This window comes from Glycine soja, chromosome 17, assembly GCF_004193775.1.
Source record: "Glycine soja cultivar W05 chromosome 17, ASM419377v2, whole genome shotgun sequence".
NCBI classification, from domain to species: domain Eukaryota; kingdom Viridiplantae; phylum Streptophyta; class Magnoliopsida; order Fabales; family Fabaceae; genus Glycine; species Glycine soja.
In genome coordinates this window covers 41300073-41316186 of record NC_041018.1, presented here as the reverse complement: position 1 = coordinate 41316186, position 16114 = coordinate 41300073, and the positions used below count along the sequence as shown (strand labels likewise).

The 16114-nt window shown below is 35.3% G+C and overlaps 1 protein-coding gene across 11 annotated transcripts; it reads left to right on the top strand.

The window, feature by feature from the left end:
- The first annotated feature begins 616 nt into the window (after window positions 1–616).
- Window positions 617–15237, top strand: LOC114393313 (lysine-specific histone demethylase 1 homolog 3-like). 11 transcript variants are annotated; one of them, XR_003662536.1, is made up of 12 exons: window positions 617–793; window positions 974–3005; window positions 4543–4684; window positions 4993–7227; window positions 7444–7537; window positions 8515–9008; window positions 11146–11862; window positions 12324–12398; window positions 12943–13376; window positions 14096–14135; window positions 14319–14402; window positions 14903–15237. XR_003662536.1 is itself a non-coding variant. In XM_028354603.1 (9 exons), the coding sequence occupies exons 2-9, from the start codon at window positions 1111–1113 to the stop codon at window positions 13006–13008; spliced, it is 5718 nt and encodes a 1905-aa protein (XP_028210404.1). In that variant the 5' UTR covers window positions 617–793; window positions 974–1110; the 3' UTR covers window positions 13009–13692. The 11 variants fall into 11 exon arrangements, 1 of the variants encoding a protein (XP_028210404.1); XR_003662531.1 differs by having other exon boundaries at window positions 14857–15237; XR_003662534.1 differs by having other exon boundaries at window positions 14096–14203.
- The last annotated feature ends 877 nt before the right edge of the window (window positions 15238–16114 follow it).

The window sequence follows — 16114 nt, the reverse complement described above, 5'->3', positions numbered from 1 at the left end:
TAAAGAGCTTAAGTTATTGGTCACTTGTGTCATATCTTGTGAGTTAAAGGTGTCCTCACTCCTTAGTTCTTAGCTAAATGGTTTTAAATTTTCAATTTCTTTGTCCCGATTTAACATGAACAGAATATTTTTAGGTTTAATTTGTATATATTATTAGTGTTAGAATAAAAAATTTATTAATATCTTTTATATTATTACTCATCTTTTAAATTTATTATTATTATATATGACAATTAAAAATCTTTTAATTGTCTTGATCGGAGAGAGCATTTTTGGGGTTGGAGAGTTGTAGTTTGGCTTGGAGGAAGAGATTGTCTTGATTTATAAAGAGAGTGGGGGTAGAAAGAAAAACGAAAAGATAATTAGAAACAACAAATTGAGCCATGATGATCTTTTTTATAATTTCATTAGTTAATAAAATATAATAATTAGATTTTTTAAATAAATAAAATAATAAATAATAATATGACTTTAATTTAAATACGTGTTAATGCATATCATCAATTCAAAATGAGAGACTAATGAGTGAAACATAAAAAATTGTCATACTTAAGTCTTTTGATATTTATATTTTTAAAATAAAGTTTAGTTTAATACAAACGACATAATTTGTTTGTTCCAATCTTATTATTGTCCTCCCTCGGTGGTCGCGGTTCAGGTATAGGGCGAACGTTTCCCTAGCCGTGAGAAGAAGCCGTTACTTCTTGTTACCGTGCGCACGCACTTCACTCTCTCTCTATCTTTCTCTTTCTAAGGATTCAACACAGAACACAACACCAATTGCAGAACGCAGGTTCCACAATCCCACTAATTTTCCCTATTTTATACATTTATTTATATACATTTACCTTTACCCATCTAAATATCTTCTTATTAAGTGTGCGTGCGTGTGTTTTCTTATCGTTTTTTCTTATTCAGCTTTTGGTTCTTCACTCACTATAATACAATATTATTTGTTTTGTGTTCAATTTAGGATTTCGATTATATTTTCATTGAAGAGCGCGAGGGTTGTTGTTAATCTGGTTATGGAGAAGTGGAAGAAAGCGACTGCATAAAAAAGAATCGTTCCGAGATTGTTGTGTGTGGGTAAAAAAACCTAGGGTTGCAGAAATGGAGGGGGAGAATATTAGGTCTGGGACAAAGAAGAAGCGATCCAAGAAGGAAATTGGTTTCGACTCCGACGACGACGAGCCCATTGGGTCAATGTTTAAGTTGAAGAGGTCCAAGAAGAAGGGTAGTGGTGGCGGCAGTAGTGATGCTGCTGTTGTTAGGGAGAAAGAGGATTTGGGGGGTATGGATGATAATGATACCTTGGCTAGCTTTAGGAAGAGGCTGAAGGGTCCTAAGAGAGATCAGGGATCTGGGGTCACAAGAGGAGGAGCAATTCCTGCTTTGCATGTGTCTGATGAAGATTTGGTTGCTTTGGGACCTAAAGGTAAGGATGAGAAAGGCGTGGCGCCCGTGCCCTTGGTGTGGGGTGATGAGGACATGCAGATGCAAGATTGCACTGATCAACAACACATGGAGGATTTGTTGCCCGTGATTTTCAATAAGGCACAGTCTAGTTCTTCTAGGAAATCTCGTAGCCAGGGTTCGAGGCAGAAAAAGGGGATTCAGAATGTAGATAGTGAAGGTTTTGTGGAAGCTGTGGATTCTGGGGTTGAAAGTAGATCTGGATCTGCTTCTGGCTCGAAATTGGTTGGGGGGAATGTTGAGTCTGTGGAACTCTTGCCTCAAGCGTCTGAACGGGTTGTTGCATCTGTGGTGGATGATCAGAAGTGTGGTGATGACTGTTTTCAAGAGGAAGCTGTGAAGGGCCATTGCGATTTGGACATTCCAGATGGACCGTCTCAGTCGAACAATGTCTGCCATGGAGATATGCAGCAATTGTCTTGTGTACAAGTTGAAGATATTTCTTGTCATTCTGACCAAAAGGTTGGATTGCAGGAAAGTGCTCTCAGTGATGCTTTAAAAAATTTATCTACCACGTCGCATGATGAAATAGTTGATACTATCTCTCTCTCAAAAGTGGGGGAGGGCGAAAGAGGATTTACTGAGGCAGGAGAGTCCGAAAACAGATTGACGGTTGAACCAGCAAAAGTGTGCAACAGTGCTTCAGAACCTGATGTTTCTACTTTTGCTGGGAAAGAAAATGTCTTAACTTCTTGCCACACTGAACCCTTGATTAAATCAGCTGAAACTATATTGAATGAGAATAATAATATGGTTGCTAGAAAAGTTTTCCAGGAATCCTCATGGAATGGAGCTCTGGATTTATCTGGATGTCATATGGAAGTAGACGGAGGTGGAAAATCAGAAACCGAGTTCGTTTCTGATAGAAATTTCTGTGATTATAGTAGTTTAGATACAAAGGCCGAAGTGCAAGATTTTGTTTCAGGTTTTTCACCTAAAAGAAATAATGTAACTGTCAGTGGTAGTTTATCTTCTATGGTGTCTAACGAAGCCAATGAAGCTGAATTGACTGCCCACTCAAATCACCCAGAGAAACCTCTAGAAGGTTGCAATATTCCAAAAGACTCAACTGCTTCAATTCTAAAATGTAGCTCAGTGTTAGATCCAATTCAATCTGATGGATCCTCTCTTCAGTCTTCTATTCCAGATGAAAATGGGAACTCTGCTGAATACCGGGCCCCTGTATCTGATTTTGCTGATAATGAGGGTAAGATATCAAGCATCCCACGGGCGGTGCGAAAGACCAAAATGCGTAAGCATGGTGACATGACATATGAGGGGGATGCTGATTGGGAAATTTTAATTGATGATCAAGCTCTAAATGAAAGTCAAGTTATGACAGATGGTGACCGCACTCTTAGATCAAGATTGAAGCATGATTCCTCTTTGAATACTGGTGAAGACTCTGAAAATGTTGCAGTAGTAGCAGTATCAGCTGGGCTGAAAGCCCGTAAAGCTGGTCCAATTGAGAAAATAAAGTTTAAGGAAGTCTTGAAGCGTAAAGGTGGTCTCAAGGAATATTTGGATTGCAGGTAGTTAAGTTTTCAAACAGGTCTTTGCATTTGCTTGCAATTGTTTTTTTTTTCCAAGTGTTAAAAAAGGTTGCAGTTTTCCTTTTGCAGCATAGATGTTTCTTTCTTCAATATTTTGGGTTTTTGGTTTCTTGTGCTTGGAATACATAGAATTGTTTTCGATTCTTTGTGACTGATGATCAAATGTGTTATTTATTTTAATTTCTTAAACATGAAAATTAGATATAAACTCTTGCTGTATGTTGCTATGTTTCTGGGTAATGATTCACATGTATAATTGGGAGCTGAACAACTTGTTAGTGGTCATTTGAAAAGAAACTCAAGGGAAAAAATAAACACATACATTTGGTTAGATGCCTGTTGGTTCAATTTTTTCCTCCTCTTTGGTCATTGCCTGTTTCTGAATTTGATATTTGTTTGTTATATTTTTCTGGTCAAGGGCCTTCCTCCTGTATTTGCTCAGAACTGGAAAAAATTACAATGCCTACTTCCTATATTGGACTGAATTTTTCTCCCCTTCTTTATGTTTACATGGAAATTAATGATAGTTGTATATTATGTGGTTGTGAGTTCCTCTTTATAATATTTTTATTGCATATAGGCCATCACATCGCCCTCCCTCTCTCTTCTACTATCTCCTTTAAAAGTTTATTTGCAATAGCTTTTCATAGACAAATTTAAGTAGACTTTTTCATCACTATTTCTTCTACATTTTCAAGACAATTTGCTTGCAGGATTGTCAGTGGGGATACTTCTATTGTGATACACAATCTTCTACCCTTATCTACTGTAATTTGTTATATTCAGAAGTTGGCTATAATTTTGTTTAATATTTTACTAGTTATACAATATAATACTATCATCATCACTCTATTTCTTGACAAGATGCTATCTACTGATTTCTTCTTTACGTGATGGAATTTAGTTTTTTTTTTCCTCCTATTGTTTTATGCTTCAGAATCCCTTTTAAAAATCTGTAAAGTGTTGTTATAAACTCCAATGAGGATATTGCAGCAGCTTCTTGGGTGCTATCTTATTTTTTAAACTTCCAATCTGGGATATGCTGTATAATGGGCTTCTGTTTTTTTCTAATAAGATTTTAGCCCAAACATGATGACTTGTGATACAAATTGAACTATTTAGTTTCATTATTTTATTTTTGGTTTTTAATTAGGATCTTTTTGTAATCATTTTATGTTATTTAGGGATTTTATTTTGTTTTAGATTTTCTTATTCTTGCTTAGAATAGGAATAACTTATCAGGGTGTTTGGTAATGTTGGGTCATTAAATAGGCCTTCGGTGTAAACACTTGAGAATTTTTTATTATTATATAATATTGAATTTCTTTCATTCAAGTAGTATATGATATTTGAGCTGTAGGGACACTTTGCCATAAACGAGTACTCTAAACTTCTCAAGGGAATATCATGCTGAGAGGAGTACTCTTGGATTGTTCAACACCACTTTGTTACACTTTTTTGAAACTAGGTAGCCTGTTGTAATGAGTTTCACGTCATTTAATTTAATGCATTGCAGAAATCAGATTTTAAGTCTTTGGAACAGAGATGTCACACGTATTTTGCCTCTTGCTGAATGTGGAGTTAGTGATACTCATTCTGAGGATGGAAGTCCTCGTTCTTCTCTTATTAGGGAGGTCTATGCATTTCTCGATCAATATGTAAGTTTGTTCATTATGTTGTTTAGCCATCAGTTTTCGTTTCCTTTGCATGTTCACTACAAGAATATATGGATGCATATTTAGTGTGTTTGGTTCAGCTTATTTTAGTGAAATAATCACTTTTATTTGGTTAGCTTTTTGAGAGTTTTTGAAAGAAAAAAATGGTTATTTCCTGAAAATAGTTTGTTACTAAACATAGGCTAATTGAGCTTTTTCTTTAAAATATACTTATTGGCTGAAAAAAAAGCATATTAGTGCTTATTTGCTGGTAAAATTGAAACTTTAAAATGATAAGATCATTTTGGCAGGGTTATATAAATGTTGGAATTGCCTCTCAGAAGGAGAATGTTGGAAGTAATGCAAGGCATTGTTATAAACTGGTAAAAGAAAAAGGTTTTGAGGAAAGTCTCGCAGCTTCAATGGCTGACTCTGAAGATGGAGTTTCCTTTCTTGTTGGTCAGACCAAAATGTCAGATACTTCCAATGAGATTAACAATGGTCTAACAAAGGATGGTGATGACCTAACACTTGAAGCCGCAGAAGGCATGAGGCATGCTAATGAAATGAAGACGGATTTATCAAACATGACACAACAGGTAGAAAGAAAAAAAAATGATTACCAGGGAAATGACAGTTCTGTTCCTTCTTCCAACTTTCCTGATTGCAGATTGATTTCTCTGGTAGCTAAAGAGAAAAGCAATGACTCTACCTGCATAAAATCTGCCTTAGATGCTCGGGTAGGTTATCATCTGCAGTCTGATTTAGATCCTAGGAAGAGAGTAATTGTCATTGGAGCTGGTCCTGCTGGGCTAACTGCTGCTCGCCACTTAGAACGTCAAGGATTTTCTGTTTTTGTGCTTGAGGCTAGGAGTAGGATAGGAGGTCGTGTATTTACTGATCATTTGTCACTTTCTGTCCCTGTTGATCTTGGTGCTAGCATTATAACTGGTGTTGAGGCTGATGTGGCCACTGAGAGAAGACCAGATCCTTCCTCATTGATTTGTGCTCAGTTGGGTCTTGAGTTGACAGTGTTGAACAGTGATTGCCCTCTTTACGACATAGTGACAGGACAAAAAGTTCCTGCAGATATGGATGAAGCATTGGAAGCTGAGTATAATAGTCTTATTGATGACATGGTATTGGTTGTTGCTCAGAAAGGGGAACAAGCAATGAGAATGTCTCTTGAAGATGGTTTAGAATACGCTCTTAAGATTCGCCGTATGGCACGCTCTGAAAGTAGTGAAGAAACTGAACAAAATAATTCTGCAGATAGTCCATTTGATTCCAAAAAGGATAGTACTCTGGAAAAAAAACTTGGTGAGGAGATTTTGAGCCCTCAGGAAAGGAGGGTTATGGATTGGCACTTTGCTCATTTGGAGTATGGTTGTGCTGCTTTGCTTAAGGATGTTTCTCTTCCCTACTGGAATCAAGATGATGTGTATGGAGGTTTTGGGGGAGCTCATTGTATGATTAAAGGGGGTTACAGCTCTGTTGTTGAGTCTCTGGGAGAAGGACTGACAGTTCACTTGAACCATGTTGTAACAAATGTGTCATATGGTATCAAGGAACCTGGCCAGAGTAATAAAGTCAAAGTTTCTACGGAAAATGGCAATGAGTTCTTTGGCGATGCTGTCCTTGTGACTGTTCCACTTGGCTGTTTGAAGGCTGAAACTATACAGTTCTCCCCACCTTTGCCACAGTGGAAATGTTCTTCTGTTCAGCGTCTTGGTTATGGAGTTCTAAATAAAGTGGTTTTGGAATTTCCTAGTGTATTTTGGGATGATGCTGTGGACTACTTTGGAGCAACGGCTGAGGAGAGAAGCAGTAGAGGTCACTGCTTTATGTTCTGGAATGTCAGGAGAACAGTTGGGGCTCCTGTTCTTATAGCATTAGTGGTTGGTAAGGCAGCCATAGATGGTCAAAGTTTGAGCTCTTCTGATCATGTTAACCATGCATTGAAGGTTCTCCGTAAACTTTTTGGGGAGGACTCAGTTCCTGATCCTGTTGCCTACGTTGTGACTGATTGGGGTAGGGATCCTTTTAGTTATGGTTCTTATTCTTACGTTGCTGTTGGAGCATCTGGAGAAGACTATGATATAATAGGGAGACCAGTTGATAACTGCTTGTTTTTTGCTGGTGAAGCAACATGCAAAGAGCACCCAGATACTGTCGGTGGTGCAATGATGAGTGGACTACGAGAGGCTGTTCGCATGATTGACATATTGAGCAGTGGGAATGATTATATTGCAGAGGTGGAGGCATTGGAAGCTGCTCGGGGACAGTTAGACACTGAAAGGGATGAAGTTAGGGATATAATAAAGAGACTTGATGCATTAGAGCTTTCTAACATAATGTACAAGAACTCTTTAGATGGTGCTCACATTTTAACCCGGGAAGCTTTGTTAAGGGAAATGTTCTTTAATACGAAAACCACTGCTGGGCGCTTACATGTGGCCAAACAATTGCTAACTCTTCCTGTTGGAAACTTGAAGTCTTTTGCTGGAAGTAAAGAGGGGCTAGCCATTCTCAATTCATGGATACTGGTATTATTTTATCACTTGATGCATTATTTCCAAACTATTGTGTAATATATTTTTGATATATAGTACTTCCAAACTAAGTGTGTTTGGTTCAACTTATTTTGAAGAAATAGTAAGCCATTGTTTCCCCAAATTTAAGCTAAACCATATACATGTTATTGATCTTATGGTTATGGAATTTCTTAGATTATGGACTTCATGATTCACATCTCAATGTAGGACTCAATGGGGAAGGATGGTACCCAACTCTTGAGGCACTGTTTGCGTCTTCTTGTCCGTGTTTCGACTGATCTTCTTGCTGTACGATTATCAGGTAGCTATTTTATTTATTTATATATTAATTTGTAATTTATTTATTGCATGAATTTATATTAGTCTATGCATGCAAGTTTATTTACTTCCTCTGTTCCTATTTATAAGACCCAAGTTTGAATGGGTGCTTGTTCCTTTTTATAAGGCCCAATCTATAATGTTTCTTGCATTAATTATTTTTAGACTAGAAATATCCCTCATTATAAGATGAGAGAAAATTTATTGACAAACAATTAGAAGAGAGAGAAGTATTAATGACAAGGATAGTTTTGAAAAAAGTTATAAATTTAAGACAAATTAATTACCATCAACTAAATTAACCTCTTTTCTTAATCTTGATGAATTAGGTAATTGGATCTTATATATAGGAATGGAGGGAGTATTTATTTTTGTGCTGTATCTCATCTAACACTTTTGAGGGAGAAATAAATGGTTGATTGGTTGAGACTTGGTTTGGGTGAGATTAGAATAATTCTTCTGGTAACCATTTTATGAGATATATGTTTAGATTGATGTCAAACCTAGTTTGTGTCTTTTCTTACTATTATCACTCCTATCACACAATTAGCCTAATGGAACTATGAATTATCAACGGGAAGATATATTGTGCTCATGTAGATGATTGTGTTGGGATGGAGTCACACAGAAATACGATGTCTACAGTTTCCCTTGTATTTGTGTTTATCTTTTTTATTATTGGGTGTGGGAATGGGGAAAACCGTGACGGAAAAAGTTTGAGAAAATTTTTTCTGGTATCATTTTATGAGATATATGTTTAGATTGATGTCAAACCTAGTTTGTGTCTTTTCTTACTATTATCAATTCCTATCACACAATTAGCCTAATGGAACTATGAATTATCAACGGCAAGATATATTATGCTCCTGTAGATGATTGTGTTGGGATGGAGTCACACAAAAATATGATGTCTCCAGTTTCCCTTGTATTTGTGTTTATCTTTTTTATTATTGGGTGTAGGAATGGGGAAAACCGTGAAGGAAAAAGTTTGTGTACATACTAGCCGTGATATTCGTGCTATAGCAAGTCAGTTGGTCAATGTATGGCTTGAAGTTTTCCGTAAGGGAAAAGCTTCTAATGGTGGATTGAAGATATCAAGACAAACATCTGCTGTAGATTTATCAAAGAGAAAATCTGTAAAAGATTCAGCCTTGGGAAAGCCACCTCTGGGCACATATCATGGTACCATTGAGAATAAAGGAGGCTTGCTGAATCCCACCTCTGCTGGAAGCAATTCACCTTCCACTGCACATGTGAAGAAATTGCACAGCAAACAAGGAAGACAACCAGCAGCATATGACTCAAGGCACGAGGTCAGTTCTTCCAGGTCTAAAGGTTCAATAGACACAGTAGTTGCTGAGAAGGAGGATAACCTCTGCACTATATCTGAAGAAGAACAGGCTGCTATAGCTGCTGCAGAAGCTGCCCGAGCTAAAGCTCTTGCTGCTGCTGAGGTTTGTTTCCCTTGGAACTTTAGTTTTATTGTCATGAATCTATTGTTATGGTGCTTCTGAAGATCAGTTGATAGTTATAAGCTAAATTGTTTGATCACTATCCCTTATATCATTTTGCTAGATTTCATAATATGACGAGGTTTTGGGTGCAGTAAATTATAATGTGATTGTGCTGTAAAAGTGTCTTGCTGGGATTCAAATTTGCTTGGTATGAGTGAATGTAAGCCAATTTTCTTGGCTTGAGTTTGACTCAAACAAGGGTTGCAAATCTTTTAGCTCAGTTCTTTAGCTTCTAGTTCCCTTCCTTTTACAACTTATATTTGATATTAGGTTTTAAAGAATTACATATGATTTATGAGCCTATGGTCAAATTTACCTTAATAAGGTTGTTTATTATGTATTAAATTTTAATTTAATTCACTTCAGCTTGTATATTGAATAAATCAGATTGTCCAGCTCAAGTTCAACTCATTTGATTCACAACCCTGGCTCATTGAGACTTTAGCTTTGAGCAACTTGTGAACCTGCTTGTTTATTGCTAGCCCTAATTGTAGAGACATATACTTGGATAACATTTGGCTTGGCTTTTGGATCATAGAAACTACTTAAAGTTAAAAATAAAACAATAAAATTAAAGTTAAAACAGATTGGTAATATAGTTTTTGACTTAAATGTTTTAGTCTTTTTAAAATTATCGAGGTTTGATTTTATTTCTTATAAAAATTTTCCTTTGGTTTTCATCCCTCTAAAAGATAAAATTTCTTTGGTCCCTACGATTATGTGACACTCGTTAACAGCTTATGTGTTTAGCAGAAGGTCAAGTGACCATCCCAGGTAACACTCGTTAGTGTTTGTGATACCTTCAAAACTTTTCAAAATCCCTAAAACAAATGTTATTTATCTACCTTAAAATGAACTTTAGGGACCAAATGTAGTAGTGATTTCAGATTTTGGAGGGCTAAAAAAATATTATTTTACTGGGACCAAAACAAAAAATTCGCTCATTTTATAGGAATTGAAATCAATAATTTTAAATTTGAGTGATGAAAACAAATAAACAATTGTATGGGTACCAAAATCAAAACATGCTCATTTTATATGGACTAAGCATATTTAAGTCATAAATATGGAGGAGAAGGAGGTAGTTTTAACTTGAAAATTCTTGGGTAGTGTGTTCTTGGTGTTAGAATTTGGAATGGAGGAGAAGGAGAATGAGAATGAGAAACTCCTAAATATCAACATATCTAAAAGCTCTTTTTCATAATGTTCTCTTATTAAGGAAAAAACTCCTTTTTTAAGAGCTTTTGTATGATCATGTTTACCATAGCTTCTGCTTTTAAGGAGGAAAGAAGTCCAAAATAAGTTTTCCTTGGTGTACTGTTGTTGTATCATAAACTCTTATGGCTTGTATGTCTTTACCGGATTAAATTAAAATTGTTTGGTTGGTGAATAGTTGGCAAATCAGCTGTAAATTTATTCTAATAGCTTATGCTTGTACCCAGACAGATCCATTGGTCCTCAAGAGTTGGATTACTCATTTTGCCACCTCAAATTGGCTTGTTATACGCGTCTCTGATTCCTTCGTGAAAATTTCCAGATGACTGCCTCATGCTTCGTTGATTGATTTTGTTGTCGTTTTATTTGTAACTTCCTCCCTCTTGCCTGGTTAATACATGCAGTGTGTGATCCTTTTTCCTGAAAATCCTTTCTGGTTTGTCTATTCTTGCATTGTTTTCTCCATAGATCTCGCTCAATGCAGCACTAAACCTTCAAGGGAGGAGCCATTTCCACTTGCAACTTGTGTGTTAAACACCTGATGTGGCATTCATGTGTCACTTCAACACCTCTATATAATTCTTTTTAGGACAATTTTTTTTTATTTGGCACTTGCTAGATGCTTACTGAACATGTGTTATGCATTAATACACTAGGATAAATTGAGCTTTATTTAATATGTTAATTGATGTTTTCACATGTTTGTGACTGGGTATAGATACATATGTATTTATATAATGTTAATTGTATGTCTGATGTCAAAATATGCATAGATTATTGTATTACCTCTTAATATATCCTATGATTCCTTTCGCTTTTTGGTTGCCATGTTCATTAAAGATTCAATGTTGCTTCTTTGCAGGCATATGCCTCTGCAGAAGCCAGATGTAATACCCTGTTACAGCTTCCAAAGATACCCTCATTCCACAAATTTGCTAGACGTGAACAGCCTTCACAAAATGACGAGTGTGATAGTAGAAAAAGATGGCCTGGTGGTGTTTATGGAAGGCAAGATTGTATTTCAGAGATTGATTCTAGGAATTGCAGGGTCAGGGACTGGTCTGTTGATTTCTCTGCTGCTTGTGTCAACCTTGATAATTCCAGAATGCCAGTTGATAACCTTTCACAGAGGAGTCATTCAAATGAGATTGCCAGCCATTTGAATTTCAGAGAGCACTCAGGAGAAAGTGTTGCTGGGGACAGCAGTATATATACAAAAGCTTGGATTGACACAGCTGGTGGTATTGCAATTAAAGACCATCATGCCATAGAGAGATGGCAATCTCAAGCAGCTGCAGCTGATTCTTATTTTTCCAACCCATCTATTGATTTGAAGGATGAAGAGGATTCAAATGCCTGTTCGAAGTTACCCAGCTGGAAGCGTGATGGTATTGCAAATGAGAGCTCTATTTCACAGGTTACTGTAAATAAGGAGGCTCAAAAAGGTCATTCACGAGGAGCAGATCATATTAAACAGGCTGTTGTGGACTATGTTGCATCACTACTTATGCCCTTGTATAAGGCAAGGAAACTAGACAAGGATGGATACAAGGCTATAATGAAGAAAAGTGAAACAAAGGTAATTTTTATCCTTCACTTTGCTTCTTTCTGTTAAAATTATGTTGTTTTATGTATAGAGGGAGGAAGAGAGATAAAAGTGAATGAAATGCTATTTGATATTAACTGAGATGTATTATTGATATGTCTGATATATTCATAAAACTTAAAAGTTGGTTACACTAATCTTAATCCTAACTAATTAGGAAAACAAATCATCATAAGGTAAAGAAATACAGTAATTAATCCTATGATAATGAAACAGAGAAATTAATTCTAGAGGATAATCTAAGGTTTGGTCGGATATGAAAAGATATTTTTGAATATTTCCATACATTCTAACACTTTCTATTTGTTAAATTAAGAAAGTTTTACTGTGATCTCTATTAGGTAGGAAGTTATAGGGAATAACTGATCTAGAATATCATCTTGAGTGAAATATGTTGTTCATCCTTTTTGTAACTTTCTGTGTACAAGTTTCAGGTCATGGAGCAAGCCACAGATGCAGAAAAAGCCATGACTGTTCGTGAGTTTCTAGATTTTAAGCGAAAGAATAAGGTCATTTTCTGTTACTTTCCATGACATAGTTCAATCCACTAATCATATCTCACTTCTGCAAAATATATTCTTCTAGTAAATGTTATTTATGTTACTTACGTAGTTAAGTTGGCAATTGGCATGATATACTGATTAAACACCAGCTTCTCGAGGGGTGGGGTGGGGTTAGCTGCAAAGGTTAGGGGGTGTTTAGAGAGTGGGGTGGAGGAAGAAGAGGGAACAGTATAATATAAGGGAGAATGAGTAATAGAAAACTGAAAGTAGAAAACAAAAACAACTTAGAGATGTTCTGATTTTTTTATTTTGAAAACTGAAAAAAAGAGATTATTTTTTAATATAGTTTTCAAAAACTACTGCTATTTTTTTGTTATATTATTTTTGGTTTTTAAAAACAAATAGTTTTAAAAAATAGGAAACAAACATGCCCTTGATCATTTATTTAATTTTTTTAATGGTTGTTAGGCTATTGGAGACTCATGTGCTTCTAACATTCTCTTTAGTTACATACTTTCTCACTGACTTTCGTTGGATGTCCAACATGCAGATTCGCTCCTTTGTGGATGTATTGATTGAGAGACACATGACAACAAAACCAGACATGAAATCTTAATGTTCTTTGGATGGAATAGTCTGTACTTTGTTGTACGTCTTTGTTAAGAGTTGCCAAATTCTGGTTCTTCCTACTTCAGTTCTCAGTTTTGGTGGCCTTGGGCATGTTCTCATATGAGCACCTCAATCTGCCTGTTTAAATGATCTAGAAGGTACAATTAAAAAGACAAACAAAACTTGATCGATTCAAATCAAGCAGCTTCTAAGGAAATTCCTTGTCAGCTTGTCCTAGCAACCTTGAACAGCATACTGAATACTGATGGTAGATTGCCAGTAAACAGGCCTCACTACCTCTATAAACAGACTTGTTGCAAATATCGGTTAGATATTCAGAGTGATGGGCATTGGCAGGTTTGAAGATGACAGCAGGTTGCATTCATCTGTCGTTTAATATATCATGTTTCATTGAGGTTTATACCTTTGAAGATTGAAAACCTTTAACCCATTTTTATTAAAGGGGTTTCTATAGGGCAAGACATTAAATGACCTTATCAATTTCTTCTATTTGTACAGCTTAGCATTGTTCTAGTGATGACAAGCATACATATCCATTTTCTATGTCCTACTAGAAACATTTAACATCAATTACTAACTTTTTTTCTTCATTCTCCAAAGCGGGGAAAGAATTATGCCAGCTTTTGTAAGATACTTGATTACTCAATTATTTTCTCCTCCTACTGTCTCATTCTCGTCTTGTATGTTTGTGTTGCACATGAACCACCACCCTTTTTATTTATAGTTTAGTCAGCTTTCTCGTGTGTGCTTAAAATAATCAAATAGATAGATTGCCTGAGCTCTTCAATTTAACTATAATTATGGTTCAAAAGATTGTGCCATGGGATGCCCAACAGCCCAAGTCTTTATATAGTTTAGTCAGCTTTCTCGTGTGTGCTTAAAATAATCAAATAGATAGATTGCCTGAGCTCTTCAATTTAACTATAATTATGGTTCAAAAGATTGTGCCATGGGATGCCCAACAGCCCAAGTCTTTATATTGTTGTGTACTGTGTATATTTCGTGGGCTGCTGTTCTATCTTGGCCGTTCTCTTGTACTAATTATTGCTTACACCTCTTCCTATGGTTGCTAGGCTGAGAAAGATCTTGTCAATCACTAATGGGAGGAACTAGGTATTGTGTCTTTTCCCTGTGTTTTGATGTTTATTGGAACTCTTGTCTTCTTCAGAGCCAATATTCAGGTGTCTTCTGTCTTCTTAATTGTGTGTATGTCCTTTCATTCAAATGTTTATTGCAACTCTTGGTGTTGAGGTGGATGGCCTTGTTATGATTCTATTGTTTTTGTTTCTGCTGCAGACTGTCTTCATGCCAGCAGTATGTAATATTGGATTAAAAAATGTTGCTGCCGGGGAAATTAAATTCCACTAGGTGTATCTAGGGGTGAGTACATTTTTGGCTCTGCATTGCATTACAGGCAATTCCCCCCCCCCCCTCCCCCTCTAAATTTGCCTGAGTTCCCCTCATTGGTTGCTAAGGATTTTTGTGATGTTTATTAAGATATTTTTTTATTCACTAGGGGAATGACCCTAATTTTTAGTGATGCTATTTCAAATTGCCTTGAATATTCCAACGGAAAATTACCCTCATACTTTTATTTCATATGCATTTCTGGTATGATTCAGTATCATCTGAAACTGCCGTTTGACGGCTACATGATTGTATGATTCAGTTCATTTGTTTTGTTATATCATCTTTACAGAACAATTTTGTCTTGTGTCGAAGTATAGTATATTGATCTTTATGATATTTGATGATTTTCTGTGGAAATGGGATCAACGCTCTCTAATTACCTTTTAGATGAATCACAAGCATGTTGCAAATTTATTTGTTTTAGGTGGACTCCAACTTGTATCTTGAGATCAAACTATGGATTGTTTTAGGTGGATTGCCAACTCCAACTTGTATCTTGAGATCAAACTATGGATGTGCTCTTGCATCGGTCAATGGAGGATACAAGTGCAGGTTGTGGTGCTTTGAAATCTACACGATGAAACTGGCAGTCTGCCATCGTGCATTACTTTTTATAACCAAAGAGTTGCTTATAATTTCTATTGCTCATGCAGTTTGATTTTTTAAATTAAGCTAGCTCAGCTTCTATTATCGGCTTTAACCTGAGGCTTGCATTTAATTTGGAAAATGAGATGTTTGATGCTGAATGATGCAGTTACCAATTTCCTGAGTTATCGATCAATAATAATAGCTAAAGTAGATGAAAGGATAGGATCAAACTTCGTAGGAATGTACATATGTTGTACAAAGGTGTATTTGTCGATACTGATCGTAATGTATGATTTACAAAAAAAAAACCGAAAGTTAACCACGGGAAAACGTTTGTTGGTGAAAAATGTAAAAATTAAATGGGTAAGATAAAAAATAAATGTATGGTTTTTTAAGTAATTATGTGATTACCAAATAATTTAATTTTGACCATTTATGATTTATGTTTATATATCTTATTGATACAATAAGAAAAGTTCGCACGCACACATGATAAAAACTACGTGTATTATTTTATAAAATAAATACATATAGCTTGGTATATTTTAATTTTAACAATCTAATTCTGTATTGAGATTTTTTACTTTTATCTTAAACTAGTTAGTTAGCCGTGGCGTCGTATTCGTATTCATGTTTGTTTTAAATAATTTATTATTTGTTTAAAAATAAACCAAAAAACATATAAGAAAAATCAAATATTTGAATATAATCAAACAATAGAAAAATATATTTATATTTTTGAATTTAAAAGGAAATCAACATGAAATTAAATTTTAAAAATAGTGTGTATATATATAGATATAAATAAGTATTTTTTTTATCAAATGTCACCAGGCAAAAATGTCATTATAAGTTTAATTATTTATTAGTTGTTTGAACATGGGTATGAGTTATTATAATTCTCCTATTACATGTTTCCTGTTTATATTATGTGATAAGGAAACATCTAATATTATAGGTTTCTAGTATGATTGTCTCCTTTTAGTGATATTTATAGCGTCTAAAAAAAAAGACAGAACTAAATTAATTTATGATATTATTGATGAAATTATATAAAACTATTTTATGAATATTTGATAACTTAATTTATTTTA